Source organism: Propithecus coquereli, unplaced genomic scaffold (genome assembly GCF_000956105.1).
Source record: "Propithecus coquereli isolate 6110/MARCELLA unplaced genomic scaffold, Pcoq_1.0 Scaffold205, whole genome shotgun sequence".
Classification (NCBI taxonomy): Eukaryota; Metazoa; Chordata; class Mammalia; order Primates; family Indriidae; genus Propithecus; species Propithecus coquereli.
In genome coordinates this window covers 3,619,006-3,635,838 of record NW_012145523.1, presented here as the reverse complement: position 1 = coordinate 3,635,838, position 16,833 = coordinate 3,619,006, and the positions used below count along the sequence as shown (strand labels likewise).

The following is a 16,833-nucleotide window of genomic DNA, read 5'->3' as shown; positions in this document are numbered from 1 at the left end:
TAAGACTTCCATTTGGCCTTTATTAAAGATAGAACGGAAGTTATTAACCTCAGAGTAGAAAATGTTCGGACTAACAGAAACACACAACGATGGTAATTAACTCACATTTGGAGATAAAAGAAACAGACACCACTGTGTACAATGATTACAGTCTACTGTGGTTATTTCTCTCAGCCGCCCTCTTCCTCCAGTCCCAGTCTCCTCTTGTCCCTCTTGGGGACCTGTCCGTTTTCTGTGGGGTGTAAACACGCTTAGGCATCAGAGGGCCATTGGGAATTTGCTGGGTTTTGTGCACAGAATCAGATGAATGAAAATCTCCACCCTGGGAAGCAGGGAGAAGGCGGGGTAGCCTCTTCCTCACTGAGCACCTGCTGTATGCCAGCCCTTAAACTCATTTATGTACTTCTTTCTCCAGTAGATGGTACTATTCCCATTTTTCACTTGAATAAACTGAGACTCTGGTCATTTAAGTACCATGTCAGCGCATGGCTAATTAGTGGCTGAGTCAAGGTTTGAACTCAGGTCAGCCTGAGTCAATGGCTCTTTGAGTAAAGAGCCCTGTTTCTCAAAGAGCCATAGGTAGGGCTCTGAGGTGCTGTCCCCAAGCAGAAGGCATGGGGAGGGCAGGGTGGCCAGGGGACGCAGCTCTTCTTTTGCTTCTCATTAGCAGTTTCAGCCCACACCTGGGGATCTAGGTGGCACCATCCCCGTGACTCAGTAGCGAGAGTTTTGTTGCTTGTCCCGTAGACCACAAGGGCAGGAATACAGAACACATGAGAACAGAATCCCACTAGGGAAATCCCCAAGTGAGATGAGAGGGAATGGGGACTTTTCTATTCTTCAAAATTGGAGTGAGTTGGGAGCCCACCTCTGTAGACTTGCCTAACCTCCCTCAGACGGCGCTGCCTTGCCACAGCCATGCTTTCTACTGGGACATCCTGTGACAGGGCTGGGAGGGAGTGGTGTAGGGCAGAAAGAGGATTTGGTGGTTTCCTAAAGACCTCGGCTGGAGCCCAGCTCTGCCACTGACTGGTTATGTGATCTTGAGCAAAATTATTCCTCTCAACCTCAGTTTTCTCTTTTGTAAAATAGGTAGGCAATGCTTGTCCCGTCCAACCTGCAGAGTTGTTGGAAAAATAAAACAATGTATGGCAATGCTTTATAAATTGGAGAATGTTCTCTAAGTAATTATTATTCCCAAAATTAGGGAGTTAGATCATCTCAAGGGTTCTCCCCTATCTCAAATAATAAACCTTTTTGCTGAAACCTTTTACAGATATTTGCATACAAGCCCAGGCATGCTTTACTTTGATTTTTATTCATGTGCCTTAGTCTTTTTAAAAATGGTTATTATTTTTTTATTCTTTTCTCAAACTCTGTTTAGCCTGTGGGTTTTAGTTTAGTGTTTGTCCTTAGGTTTTTTATTTTGTTTGGTTTTATTGTTTGTTTGGAATAGAAGAATCATCAATATTACCACGCCCTGTAATTTGTCCTGGGCTGACTTTGCTAACTGTAACATCACTTATTTTTCCAGATATGGCCTCAAGGTGGACATCTGGGCAGCTGGTGTGATCACTTACATCCTGCTGTGTGGCTTCCCTCCATTCCGTGGGTACGAGCAGCAACCCTCTATTCAGTGCCAACAAAGCATTTCTCTTTTCTCTGAATGATCCGTCCTCCCTTCTTGCACAAAGGAGCCTGAAGCGGGAAAAGAACATAAGAACTTTACTTGCAAGCCCTGTTATTTTTTTCCATGTTGTGCATGCTCATTTATATGCCTCCCATAAATTTTCCTCATATAGTTTAAAAACTCATTCCTTCTTAATTTACCAAAATGGTTCCATATTGACATTTTCAATTGCTTAAAAACACACATTTTACACATGTATGGGGAAAGGAGGGGCCCCAGTGCATAAGAATGAAGAGAAATACACTGAGTTGACATCTTAGTGCTGTGTTTTCCTTGTTGTTCACCTAAATAGAAGCGGCGATGACCAGGAGGTGCTTTTTGATCAGATTTTGATGGGGCAAGTGGACTTTCCTTCTCCGTATTGGGATAATGTTTCTGATTCTGCAAAGGTAGGTTTTCAGTGCCTTCCTCTTCCTTATAGCCTGTGTGACTTAACAGAGTTAGTGATTCCAAATCATTGGGTGCAAAGAGTCTCATGCCATCATAAAAAGGATTTCTGTACACATTTTAGTTGTCATTACTAGAATTTCTAAGATCTCACAGTCTTAAGTCATCTGTTCATAGCCATCCCAACAAGTGCTTCCACCTCACTGGCCGCACCTCCCTCTGTCGTCACTCCAGTGACACTGCTGTGTCTTGCTGTGCCCACCCTTGCCAAGCTGAGCCCACCTCAGATTTCTGTGGGGCTTATTGCTTCACCTGCCTCAGGTCTTGACTTAATATCATCTTCTTGGCGAAGCCTTCCCAGGCCATCCTCTTTCCAATTGCAGCTCTTAAACCCTACCTGGCTTGCCTTATCCTCCTTCTCTCCTTTATGTTTCTCTATGGTACCTAACACCCTTGTGTCCATCTGGTATCCCATCTAACTACCTGTCTATATCTATCTACCTCTCTAGAGAAACGGATAAATACAGATAGGTGGATAGGTCTTATTTGTAGAGTTTATTTCCAGACTGTCCCCACTAGAATGCAAACTCTGTGAAGACAAGGATTTTTGTCTGTTTTGTTCATTGCTGTATCATCAGTGCCTAAATTATGACAGTGCCTAACTGGTGCTCAATATATATTGAATAAATGAATAAATAAAATATCAATGAGTGAATCAATCAGTCGATCAAACGGAAGAACACTTAATTTCAACGTAGATTGGAATGATCAAGAAAGATTTTACGGGACGCTATGATTTAAGTTGAACCTTGAAAGACAGCCAGGATTTGGAGGCAAAGGGGAATGGGGCATATGGTTTTTATCCACTAAACTAAGAAGTCAACCTCCAAGATGGATGGTGGTGATGATTGCACAGTGGTGCGAATGTACTGAATGCCACTGAACTGTGTGCGCTTAAAAATCGTTAAAGTGGTAAATTCTGTGTATATTTTACCACATTAAAAAAATGGTCAGAATAGGTCAACCTCTAAGAAAACTATACGAATCTTACATTGAGATATTAGTAGACCTTGAAAAAGAACAGGAAAACCTCTTAATTGCGGTCTTTTAAATCTATATTATGCCTTCAAATGCTGACTTAAATTTTTGAAAATGTGATGTTGAGAAGTAATTATCTTTTGGCGGCTCAATGTGTCCGTCTTTCCTCTTGCCCGAGCGTGAGTTCCATTTCAAACCCGACCCCTTAGACTTGACCACTTTGCATAGAAAATGATGTGTACTGGGCGCAAGTCTCTCATTTTCTTCAGCTGTCCGTCAATCTGCCTCGGGACGTAGGGAAATGTATGAAATTGAAGGAAGTGTCAGAGGAAAGGCGCAGGTGCAAGGAGAGGGGATGATACAGGTGCAGGGGTGAAGGTGGAGGTGTTTTTGCCAGTGGGCAGGCGCTTCTGGAACCTGTCCCGCTGTTGGTGCCATCACTCCTTGCCTGAGGGCTTGCAGCTGCGGGCAGACGGGACCATCTCCCACCCCTGCACGGCGCCTGGCACAGGGCACCACACACAGTAGTTGCTTTAATAAGTCCCAGTCCAAGTTAGGAAATGAATGAAGAAAGCTAAAGTGGACTCGATACACCAGAGAAAATAAATCACTCCCATCCCAAGTGGTACTAAAGCCTAGGAACTTGATGATGCAGAGCTAACCTTTTTGTTACTCAGGAACGTCTGATCCAAAGTGGACAAAGGTACGGCAAACACATCATTGAGACCAAAGCCGTGCCTTCCTGGTCCAAATCAGTTTGAGCTCATGGGGAAGTTTCCTAATTTCAGGATCATCAAATCATTTACCTCTTAATAGTTCTATTGTCTTTGTGTTGATTAGTCTGGAAAATTTTGAAGCAGTTTTAACACATTTCCTTAGAATTCTTTGGCTACTAAAGGATAGTTCTCTCTCTTTTACCAACTACTTGTTGGCAATTCTATGTCTTTCCTCATTCCTTTCTTTCAAACCTATATATGCTGTCTTGAAATTTGGAAAAAAAAAAAAAAACAAACTTTTTTCTTTCAGCTGACAAAGTGAAAATTAGAGTATCTTAAAAATGTGACTTTGGTGTTAAACTAATTAAGAAATCTGTCTTAAAAGTGCACAATCCTAGACAAAAAAGGAATATTAATTAACTTGTATAATTTGTTCCTTTCCTACTAAAAACATTTTAATGAAATTGACTTTAATATTAATTTGATTTTTCAATCAACCACAAGCTATATATTTATAATTCCAAATGTTCACCTTTCCTTTAACTTTTGAAGGTGTTATTCAGGGAGCCACAGGTAAGTGGAGTTGATATATTTAAGATTTAGAGCTTTTACAAATGCCTTTCCAAAGTAAAAGAGAACTCCTGCGTTTGTAAATGCCCAGCTTTTCACCTTAAAAGTTACATAAATGGAATCTAATGTTCCCCCCCACAGGGGCTCATCACCATGATGCTGTTGGTGGATGTCGATCAGCGATTCTCCGCCGTGCAGGTCCTCGAGCATCCCTGGGTTAACGTAAGTGACTGGCTCCCTTCCCTGTCTTCACTACTACTGCTCCTTTTAAAAATCATCTGCAGATTTTTTAATGCTGTCACCTCCTTTATAAAGTATTGTGTTTGGGTTTCTTCCTCCTCTTGAAATGCGCCAGGACAGTTACAGGATCTTTGACTTGTTCCAAAAGGGCGTCAGATGGACCCGTTGCGTATGACTCTGATGGGACAGCCTTCTGACTACCGTCCAGCCCACAACCTGCTTTCTGTGGTCCAGATTAGAGCTGAATAACCATCCATAAGACAGAACAGACTTTCTGAGTCAGTGCTGCTTTTGTGTCATTTCTACCAAAAGTATAAGTGACCTAAGGGCTTCTCTACACACTTTGGAGAACTCCAGTGTAGCGCTGCTCACACCTGAGTGTGCTCACAGATTTTGGAGACCTTGTTAAAATGCAGATTCGAATGCAGTAGGTTGGAGGCTCTGCATTTCTCAAAGCTCCCCGGTGCTGCTTCTGTGGCTGCATCTGGGAGCTTTGAGTAGAAGGGTCTAGTGGTATTTCTCCAGAGCAGAGTTATTAATTTTTACCCCTGTATCTCTCTACAACTGATGGATAAGAGGTTTTTGATTGATAATAATAGTAGTGAATACTAATGGAGTGCTTAACTTCTAGAAGCTGTTGGCACCATTTTCAGCACTGCGCATACATTAGCCGCCTTGTGTTTGTATTGGTTGTGTTCTTCCAACAACTGTATAACTTTATAACCTAGTCACTTCGTAATCACCGTAGATAGATGGGGGGGCTCCATAGCTAGGTTTCATGGTTCTTTCTGCCAGAATAGAAGACAGATTTGGATATAGATACGGACATGGGCATGGACACAGAAATGGACAATTATTAAATTGTCAGCTCATTGACATAAATGTTGCCAGCCTTCCTACTACGCTGAATGATCGGGCTGTACGTTGCAGACAACAAAGTGTTCCCTTTCTCTGAATTATCACCTTGTTGAGTAGTCAAGTAGTTCTTTTCCAAAATAATTAATTATTAAGGACAAGGAGTGATTGAAAGCACAGTCGACACATGAGGCGACAAAAGCTTGGGATCTTGGTCATGTTCTGCCACTTGATGGCCATGGATCTAGGTTCCAGCACTTTACGTGTCTGAGCGTGATCTTCATGCTGCCGTGGGAGGTCACATATATATGACAGGAGAATAGATGTGAGGATGAGCATGTAGAGATGTGCAGCTAAGGTTTAAGTCTTTTAATGTGGCAGAGTTTCACAACTCGTATACAGATGTGCCAAGGTGTTAATCCCCTTGGCCCCTGGGATAGTGGGGCAGGGCAGCCACCATCCAGGAGTGGTCCCTCCCAGCCTCAGTGACTTTACATTTTCTCCATGGTGCTAAGCAAAAATTATGCTTTTCTATGAGGCGGGAAAGATTAGGAAACATCTTATTTGAGCCTAATAATAAGGCTGCAAGATAGGCGGGGTGGATATTTTCGTACCCATTTTACAGATAAGGAGACTTGAGGCTATGGGCAGTGATTTGTCCAAAGTAGCCAAGTTTACACTTGAGCCAGAATTTGCAGCTACGTATCCTCACTCCAAGCCCAGATGCTTGAAAGTCCTATGCACCACACTACATCTACCCTCCCTTTGTTCTGCATGAAAGCACGTAATATTTAAAAATGTGCAGTATTACATTGTCATCATTCTAATGATTGTTAATACAAGTTAGCAGCCTTTCCAAACTAACCTACCTGGGTCATGGTGGCTTTCCCTCAGGTGTGCAGGGTGGAAGAGGCACAGGCCAGCTGCAGGCTGTCTTGGTGGCAGCAGTTGTCTTGGTGACTGATCTACATGAGCTGATGAAAAGCCAGCCAACAGTCCACAAATTGTCAAATTGCATGATAGTCCTGGCAAGAATGAGACAGGGTGACCACACAGAAGAAACTGGAAAATCTGAATTGGAAATGTGGCCCTCGAAAGGCTCCTAAGGAGCCATAGAGGAAAGAGATTCATAGATGACAAGTAACCATTGTAGATTTGTAAATACAGTTTTATCAGAGGACCACTGCCTGCCAGCCCTGTCCCTCCAGGAACAATGTCTGATACAACCAGACAGTCACAGGGTGGTGAGAAGGGCTGCCCCAGCCCACCTCCATGGGGAAGCTATCATGGAAGGCTTCTCAGAGAAGGAAATGCCACAGCTCAATCCTGGAGAAGATGGGGAAGGAGTCAGCTCCGGCAGGGTATGAGGTGTCTGCTAGACGATAACTTTGCGAATGTGAGCAAACGTGTCTATACACAGACAGGGTCTGCAGTGCTGTTGGAAACAGCATAAACCCTTCCCCTGATTCCAAGCCAAATGGCCCTATATTAAGAATATCCTGACTCAGCTGGGGTAAAGAAACAAAATGAAGAAGCCTTCTGCTGTTACCTGTGAAAAACCATGTTGCTTATTTTCCTAGGGCAGCACATACGTGTCTCAGCCCTAACTTTCTGCCTTCTCAACCTGCTTTGTACACATTTTTACACATGGTCCCACTTTGCTGACAATCAGGTTCCATGGCTCCCTCCGGAACGTCGACTTCTGCTGTCACTTCAGTGTTCCCTCTCAGATTTCTTAAAAACATTTCCTAAAAGCAGGGATAGCATTTAAGTAATCACGTAGGAGATTCAAAACTAAAAAAGAAAAAATACCCTTTATATAATTCAAAAAGACTTTACGTTCTAAAGGAAAAAAAAAATAGATTGGTTCCGGCAAAAACTTTTTAAAACTGGATGGATCAAGTAATTGCTTAATTTTTGAAGTAATTTTTATATAGTAACTAAATCAGAAAACTGATTATTTTCTTTGTTTCAAACTAATATGTGAAAAAAGTAAGATTTCACAACCAACATTCAGTATTTGTCAAGGTCTCTGAGTACAACAAAGGAACAAACAAGCAATTGAAATAAATAAACTAGGAACTTAAAAGGATATCCATTTAACGAGACATTTTGCATTTGGCAATCAAATTATATCTGATCACCACATAGGACGCTACCTAAGGGGGAGAAAAGTAATAATAATTATGTGAACCCTAAGGAAGTTGTCAGAAAGCTCTTCCTGTGCTCTCATTAGTTCTAATTTTCTCTATTGCTTATACAATGACCTTTTCACCTGGCACACTTGGAATTGAAAGGGCAGTCTCTTAAGAAACAGAGAGAAGAGCATACGGGCAATAGAATAAAAAAGAAAGAATCTAGTCAGCAGAAGTCACTTGTTTTAACCTCACTCCAGGAGCTTCCGCTAGGCACACATTTATTTTTCATACACTCCGGGTACGAACCCCACTGTGCTCCTTGGTATCCTTGTCTTCTGTCCTGTTGCTGGAAGAATCCAATGAGCCAGATGAACAAAAGCATTGTCCATATGCAGCCACATGTCTAGGAGAAGGATGTAGATTCCTGGAAGAAGCAACTGCTCACCCACCTGCATGACCTTGGGCAAGTCATTTCTCTCCTTTGAACCTGTTTTCCTATCTGTGAAATGGAGAAAATAAGATTGCCCTCTCCGCTTGTTATGAGGCTGGAGAGAGGGATCAAGGGCCTGAGAGGACAGTCCTAAACCCTAGCACCTTATAAGTACTTAATACATATTTGGTGAATTTGAGTCTGAGCAAGACAACAACTCTATCATCCATTGCTACATGCTGACAAAACGTACGTACATTACCATCAATGTTGGTGTAAGAGAAGCTTGATTAAGGACGAAAGACTCTCATCCAAAAAAAATGACCCTGTTTGTGTGCCATGATCCATGTAGATAATGCGTGTGTCACCAGCTCTGGTGCCTTCTCCAGTATCACAGCTACTTCCTTTAATGTAGTTGTAGAACTGTCCCAGCTAAGTTTATTTACCTTATTACCCATCTAGTGGAGAAATATGACTTAGGCACACATATCATAAGAATGGCACTTTGGGAGGCCAAGGTGGAAGGATCACTTGAGGCCAGGAGTTTGAAACTAGCCTGGACGACATAGCAAGACCCTGCTTCTACAAAAAGTAATGATAAAAAAAAAATTAGCCAGGCATAGTGGTATGCATCTGTAGTGACTTGGGAGATTGAGAGGGGAGGATCTCTTGAGCCCAGGAGTTCGAGGTTACAGTGAGCTATGATCACACCACTGCACTCCAGCCTGGGCAACAGGACGCTGTCTAAGAAAAGAAAAGAAAAAGAAAAAGAATGGAATAGGCGATGATCTATTTTGATCATTCCAAAGCCCAAGAGAGGGTGGCGTCACTTTCCCCCAAAATGATGCTTTATTGATAGAAAATGTAGGTTGGTGAGAAGTTCATAAACTGAATTGACATTTCCAAAAAAATTTCTTATTTATAATTAGGATCAAATGATTATTATTGTAATATTTCAAACATATATTGCTATCACTATATTTTTATATTCCAAATATTGCCCTACCTTATCCCATGTTATTCTCCTGCTACTCTAGGACGCTCTCATTTTACCCAATCTATGTTTTACCTCAAATTATTTTGCCGATTTCACTAATGAAGAAACTGAGGCTCAAAGGAGTCTGGCAGGAAGCTCAGTGGAGTCTTTCTCACAAGGTCTGAGGCCCGGGGTTTGGCCCCCCGAGATTCTGGTTTAATGGGCTGCACCAGCAGCATCTGGAAATCAGGACTTTTAAAAGCTCCCAGATGATTATAATGTGAGACCAAGTCTGAGAACCTTTGTCCTGGTGGAAGGGACTGGTTTAAAGAAGACAAGTGTAGATATTCAGCCAGTTCAAGACTTTCCATCACCTTCCTGGCCTGTACATCTTATTTTACTGCCTTTATCCCACCTACTTACTCTTTTGGAAAGATACTGCTAAGCCAAGATACTGAACAAGGAAAAACAATAAGAGAAAGAAGAAAAATCAGGAGCCTGGATAATCTCCAAGGATATTTCATGCCGACTAATAAAAATCAGCCCTACCCACACAGAAATATGTATGCATTCATCTTATTGTGCTGGTAGAATTTGTTAGAAATTTAGGGAAGCCCAAGGACACTATAATAATATATAAACCACTGATCTATATTCATAAATTGTAAATGATGATGTGGAATTTCACTTTCCATGTGGGCATCGTACCCTCTCCTTGCTCCAAAGTAGTTCTTGATCTACTTCACGTTTCCTCCCCAAGTGCAGCGTGAACTGCAGACAGGGAGTCGCAGGGCTGTGCTGGAGAGAGTCACAGGGACTGGGGTGCTGCGCAGCTGGGGATGGTTACCGGGAGTCAAGGACAGAACAATGGCATGTGAAATGGAACTGCTATTGAAAAGTACTCTAATGGATTTGGAATTGTTTAAAACTAAATTAGAATACTCTGGCAGTAAACCACTCAAGATTGCCCCGCTTCTCATAAATTTACAAATATTACTAATAAGAGGATCTGGCAATGAATAGCCTGAAAACCAGATCCATGATTCAAAAATAAAATTCCACAAGCGGGGGAGGATTTGCTAAAGCATTACCCCTGGAATGGTTTCCTGGAGGAAAGCAGGGAATTCACTCCATGGAGTGACTTCACATTCCAACCCCCACAAGCCTCCGCAGAGCCCTGCCCCAGAAACCCCTAGAAACATGGAGATTGGGAGGTGAGGTCTCCTATAGACAGCGGTGAGAGTTCATTTTCCATTTTGCAAACTAATTTTGTTCTTGTCAGTTGCAATGCTCTGCCAAGTGGTGGATGGGAATTTCTAAATCAAAAACCGCTAACCTCAAACCACAACCAGCCTGTGTCAAACTTCAGAAACTACTCCAAAACCAGAACGTATGGTAATAATACTATAACTATTTGTAAAATACTGCCAGGTTTGTCACGTTTAGAAAATTCGTAGCACATTTTTGGCACATAATCTATTCTGAATAATGGTGATAAAGATGTATATATAAAAATGTATGTTTTTAATGGCCCTATCTATTTTATTGATGCGTGACAGTAAGTTAGCTAAATCTCCATCATCAATCTGTTGGGCTCAGGTAGAGTTTAGATCCCTGCAAAGCCAGTTGTTTAGGTCTTTTAATCCAATTATGCTAAAAGTCTTCAAAATTTATATAAAAATGCTATAGACTTCTTCATTGTCATGGGTGTGTGTGTGTGTATGTGTGTGTTGTATGTGTGTGTTTTACCTACTCCAGCTGAGACACCTTATTTCACTGGGAAAAAAATCCTGAAATATTTTAAGATTTATGAAGTCGAAAGCACCTCTGACAACTTGTGAGAGTTGTTTCGCTACTTGCATTGCTTCAACGTGAACCAATAACCCGAGGGAATCTCAAACCTTCACTGGAATTTAAAGCTGGAGTCTTAACCTCCAGGTCCCAGGATCTGAAAGAGTTGCCAGGAGCCTTGACAGGAGATTAGGACCAGGACAGGGCCAAGACATGATAACGACATCCAGGCTGAGGGGGTAAGAAAGAAAACTCTTAGCTCAGGAACTGATGGGGTTAGGGGAAAGCCAGCTAAAGGTAAACTTCTGGCAAAGATGGCAATGGTGGGGAGGGATTATTCAGCAAGAGATGAGCCTCCCTCAGGAAGTTAAGTAGGGGCTACTCGTGTGGAAACCCAGCTGTCTTTGCCCATAATTGCACCCAGGCTGGTACACACAGCCCTGCCAATCACAGGACCACACCACTGGCCTTGTGGAACTGCCTTTCGTCCGGCACCAGCCAGGCCTTGCAGCACCGCCTGCTGCACAGAGGACCCCAGGGCTTGGCTCTAACAGGCCATGTTGCCACATCCCAGATTGGTGTTTACCTCTACTTGCCATAGAAGTTTCTAACTGTGTTCCACTGTGCCCCTGGTGTGCTCAGCATCCCTTTATTGACCTTCAGATGTTTCCCAGGCTCCATAAAGTCCAGTCCAGATATTCTTTTTTGGTTTTGTCTTTTTGTGTTATTTTTTGGTCTCCTAATTCAATTCTCATACCCCCTCACCATTGTGCAACTTTTCATCATGGAAAAGATGATTCACTGGGTATTTTCATTTAACACTCATGCAGCCCTTTGGTAGCTGGCCGCCATGCTAGGGAATGCTTTCAACCGACGCAACGTGGCGTGGGAGAAAGCACAGAGTCTCAGACCTGGTTCAGTCCTGACTCAACCACTTTCCAGCTGGGTGGCCTTGAGCAAGTGATTTCACCTTGCTGAGCCTCAGTTTGCTCCTCTTCAACATGGGCCTGACAGTGCACGTGGTAGATGGTAGGCTGTGGATGAAGGAGATCGTGTATGCGAACCGTTAGCACAGGGCCATGTGACGGTTCACCCTCGCGTCACCTTCCTCCCCTGCCTTTCTCTTTTCACTCACCTCCCCTACACCTCAAAACAGGTCTCTCCCAGACTCTCTTTGTTTCATCTTGTCTCAGAGAAAGAGGAAAACCTACACCTCCCCAAGGCAAACTGCTGCATTTCTGCCCTCCATCCTGCCCTGCCCTTGCTCTTGTCTTTAACTCTCCCCTTCCTCTAGCTTCTTACCGGAGACTACGGATATGATCAAGTTTCTTTCATCCTAAAAAGAAAAACCTTCCCCCGAATTGCTTCCCCATAATGTTTTTCAAACTATCTTATGATCAAAAGCTCATATATACCCCTTTGCCCGAGATAGCCTGGAACTTTATGAAGAGGGGATGGTTAGAAGGATGAGTGTAATCTTGGGGGAGGCCAGTTGGGGCACCACTGCATCAGGGTGGCCCCTTTCATCCAGGCAGAACCCCGCACTCTGCCAGAGACATGATGCTAATACTTGTAAGACTTGCAGCATCATTTCATCTCTTGTCAAATGTCTAAATACTCTCAAAAATTCCATCAGATTCTCAGAGTTGTTGTCTGACTTAAATCCCAGGGAACTGTGGTTTCATTCACCTCTTTTATATACATTATTGACTTCACTTTTGTGTCTAGAGCTCTGGACAGCTTAATCCTAATTCTTTGCGATTATCATCCCACTTCTCTGTCACTCGCAGAGGCAGGAAGTGGATAGTGTACTGTAAAAATATCTGAGTAAAGGGAGAGTAGTCATTTACATTTCTGACACATCCCTCCTATTAGAAAGCTTTGCTTTATTCCTAATTGAGACTAAGGTTTCCATCCCTGGATCTCTGTGGTACTCATTTACAGCCCATCTTTTCTTGTTCTTTCAGCTTTCTCTGCCCTTACTCTCCCACATAAACTCGTAACCAGAGATAAATTGATTGCCTCTTTGTTTGGCAAACATGGCTTGTGGCTTCCCACTTGCACGCCCCGTACACCAATGTCACCTTCCCTCCTCGCTGCCTGTCAACATACTTCCCATTGCGTCCCTCAGGAAGTCTGCTGTGACTGCTCACAACAGAAAGTATGTCCTTTCTCCTCCTGAACTTTTTTGGTGTTTCCAGCTGAACCATGGATCTGCGACCTTGTAACAGCTCTTTCTTATCTCGTTGACCTGTTTCATGATCTGACGTGGTGTGTGCGTATTTTGTCTCCGAATTAGCCTGCAAGATTCTGATGCATAGAGATCATCTCTTCTTCCCGCCCTCTGCCATCCCCAGCATAGCCCTTGACAGTCATCACTCCATGTGGCCCTTTTTCTGTTCCCCAAGTCGCATCCTGCTCAAACTGACTTTCACTTTATTTCTGACTACTTTTCCACAATGCAAAAAAAAAATTTTAATTCTCTCTGTATCATTGGAAAACCTCCTCCCTCCAGACTTGGTTTCAGATGTGTCTTAATAAGCCTATTGGTTATTCCTTCTTCTAGTCATTAATCAGTAAGTCCAAGAATATCATAAATTCAACATCCACTGAATGCAGGACCCTGAATCAAGTGTTTGCATTAAAGATTACAGAAAATTTGGAAGTTGTGGTACCCAAAGAGCAAAACTTTATAAAATCACTTAACACCAAACAATATAAATAGTGCAAGCTGATATAATGAGAAAGGATTAGGGCTTTACAGAAGAGCCATGAGAATGAATTGTGCTTAATTGGGAAAAACTGTCTTGGAACAGGTCATTCGAACCCAAAGTTTGAAGAAAAAAGAGAGCCCACGTGGTCCAGAAGAGCGGGGCTCATGCCTGTTTTGTTCGCCCGCCTGCTGTAGTGCCTGGTCTGTGTAGACATGCAGTTCATGTCGATTGAATAAATTAATAGCCAAGTGCTGAAAATCCCATGTGGAGAGACCAGCTCATGCAAAAAGAGCAAGCACATTATGCTTGGGAAGAGCAGATTTATTTTCCCAGGTAGAGCCAAGAAATTACGTGCAAAATGATGGAAAGGAAGGACAAAAGAAAAATGACGAGTGGCATCGAAGGTCTTGCCAGGACTTGGGTTTTAACAGCTAGTAACAAACTCTTTATTATCCATTCATCTGTTTATTCTCCAATTATTTATTAAGCATCTACTGAGTGCCAAGGCACTATGCTAAGAACTGGAGTTTCCGTAGGGAGCAAAACACAGTCTCTGCCTTGAAGGATCATGCAGCCTTTTCATTATGAACTCGTAAGTGGTGACACATACTTATGACCCTGGTTTATTGTTATTCTAACAGTATTTAGTACAAGAGAGCAATTTGTCCAGGCTCAGCCATAGATGGCTCCGGCAGAGAATAAGAGGCCTTAGTTAAAATGAGCTCCAATATAAAATACGTCACAATAACAGATGATTTGAAGGCAGCAAAGAGGGTTTAGAATTTAAGGAAGAACTTCCTGCCTGGAAGATTGTCTGGGATTACAGAATGGCCGATTGAGTAGCTGTGGAACCAGCCTGAGTTTATTTACGGGCCATGCAGCGGCCCAGGCCTGCCAGTTTCCTTGGCTTTGGGTCTAAATGATGAGCTAAAAGGGGGAAAAAAAAAAAAGAGGATGTTCACATTGATTTTTTTCTTTTGGGTTATCCAGATTACCTTGCTCTTTGACATATGTTTCTAGAGCCATGGCTGGAATAGATTTTATTAGCGACCAAAAACAGAAATAGTTTTTTATTTATTATTTAGAAATAGACCTCTGAGGGTCAGATGACACAGAGTAAATTAATTTTAGAGCAGATGTGGAAATGAATGAAATCTTGGAGCAGTCCTTCCAACAACAGTGTTTAATGAGTAGACATTGGTTGGTTTATATCTGACATCTTATGAATTCTAAGATCACTGCCTGTGACTAGAAGATTTGGGCTTCATTTTCCATTTATCTCATTTTTTTTTCTTTTTCTCTTTTCTTTCTTTCTTTTTTTTTTTTTCCTCCAGGATGATGGCCTCCCAGAAAATGAGCATCAGCTGTCAGTAGCTGGAAAGATAAAGAAGCATTTCAACACAGGCCCCAAGCCGAATAGCACAGCAGCTGGAGTTTCTGTCATAGCAGTAAGCATCTGAAATATCCACCTATAACTTTTAAAAGCAACCCGCCTAAGAGACAGGCATTACTCAGGAGATTCCACCCAGAGACAGCAGAATGGGTCATTTCTTTAGACAGCTCCACCACTTAATGCACTAGAGGAGGTACGGGGCTTATATATATTATGTGTTTTTGCGGATCATTTCCCTGGGCATCACATCATTATCCAACACCTCCAGGGTGTCTTACAGTATATATTAATTTCATGATTTATTTTTTAAAGCAGAAAACCTCCCCCGCTGGACTGTGGTGCCAGTGCAAACTTTTTGGCTCTAAGGAAAAGAGTTTATAGTGTCCTTTTGCCAGGACCTAGAAGGAGAGGGAAACTGAGAGAGACAACATTGCAGAGAGAGATTGGGACACTACAGATCTTTATGCTAGACCTAAATGAAAGCTAAAGCATAGCAGAAAGCTTACACAGTAAGATTTTCAGTGAAATCGAATTGCTGTGAACACCCAACTAAGTCATGATGTCTTTCTCCTTAGAAATTTCTGTTCTTAAAGTTGAAAGTCTTTTAACATTTACCATTTTATTGATGCAGCTGCACAAGATTTTTTTTTTTTTCTGTTCTATACATGCAGGCATACACTCCATGCAATTTGATAGCAGCTCTAGGCAAAGATTAAATTGGGCCAAGGAATAATGAAACCTCATACTTCCTGGTGTCATATTCTAGAGTAAATATATTCAAGTGCCTGATTACTTGAATTTTTAATAATTTCTTCTTTCTTCAGAGTATGGAAATTTTAACAGCATATTCAATGTGAAAATCACTTGAGCTATTGTTCTTTTCTAAACAAAGAACTTAAGACACTATGATGTGGTCTTGTTCAAAAGTATTTATGCTATTCGACAGTACCTCTCACTCATGAGCAGTACTGAATATATAATTACTTCTATGGGTGTTTTTATTTTCTTTCTCTTTATCTTTTTTGTTTGTGCTAGAGCTTCAGATGAAGCTAAAGATAAATAAGTGACCTATTTGATACCACCGATCCCAGATCTGGGTTACTACATATTTGATATGGGCTTCCAGAATTTGTAAATGGTACAAATGCATGCATACAGGCTGTTGTACTGTTTGCATTTCATGTTTCTCAACTCTTTCAATAGCGAGTTACATGCGTGTGAGTAACTGGCACATGAGTAAACTGACGGTGCTAAGCAGAACGTATACGCTTTCAGATGTTCCTCAGTGCCACTGAGGTTTTAAAATTTCAAGTTGTTCTTCTTGCCCTCTCTCTTTAGTTGTTTCTAAGAAAATTCAGTGTAGAAGTAAATTGTCCTCCATGTCTTCCACAGATGATCAATGTTCTTTGTTATGAGCTGATAGTAATTTTTGAAAGTAACAATCTCATGGTGATTCTCAACTAAACCAGACATTCTGTTTTCGTTGTTCATTCAAGAGATAAGTCTATTCCAAAACGTTTGATTCAACAGTTTTCTTTTGGAATGGACTGCCAGCACGCTTGTCCATGAAAAGGACTGCTAAGGGCTTGCAGCTGCTAGAGAGGATGCCTTTCCACCTCTGTCATTTTGTTTTTGTTTTCTTTTTTCCTGGTCTTTTATTTTAATGAGTCTTTGGTTAAGTTTGCCTTGGTTGCTCAATATTGGTTTGTTCACAGTATTCTGGGAGTCTTATAATGACTAAGAGCAGGAACGTCAGGGCAATTTTCCAATTGACAGTTAATACATATTTGAGGGGAAATCCTATTTTAATCAAACTTGGATAAATTCCAAAACCTAATCCATACAACTTTATTGAAACCTCATCTAAGTGGATCTCAAAACACTCCAGTTAGTAT

The 16,833-nt window shown here is 41.8% G+C and overlaps 1 protein-coding gene across 1 annotated transcript in view; it reads left to right on the top strand.

The window, feature by feature from the left end:
• The window catches only part of DCLK1 (doublecortin-like kinase 1), a 328,500-nt gene that overhangs the window by 294,434 nt on the left and 17,233 nt on the right, over positions 1 to 16,833 (top strand). Inside the window, 4 exon segments of the mRNA XM_012644043.1 lie at positions 1,535 to 1,612; positions 1,983 to 2,079; positions 4,543 to 4,623; positions 14,880 to 14,993. Of these exon segments, the coding sequence (XP_012499497.1) occupies positions 1,535 to 1,612; positions 1,983 to 2,079; positions 4,543 to 4,623; positions 14,880 to 14,993 (370 nt within the window).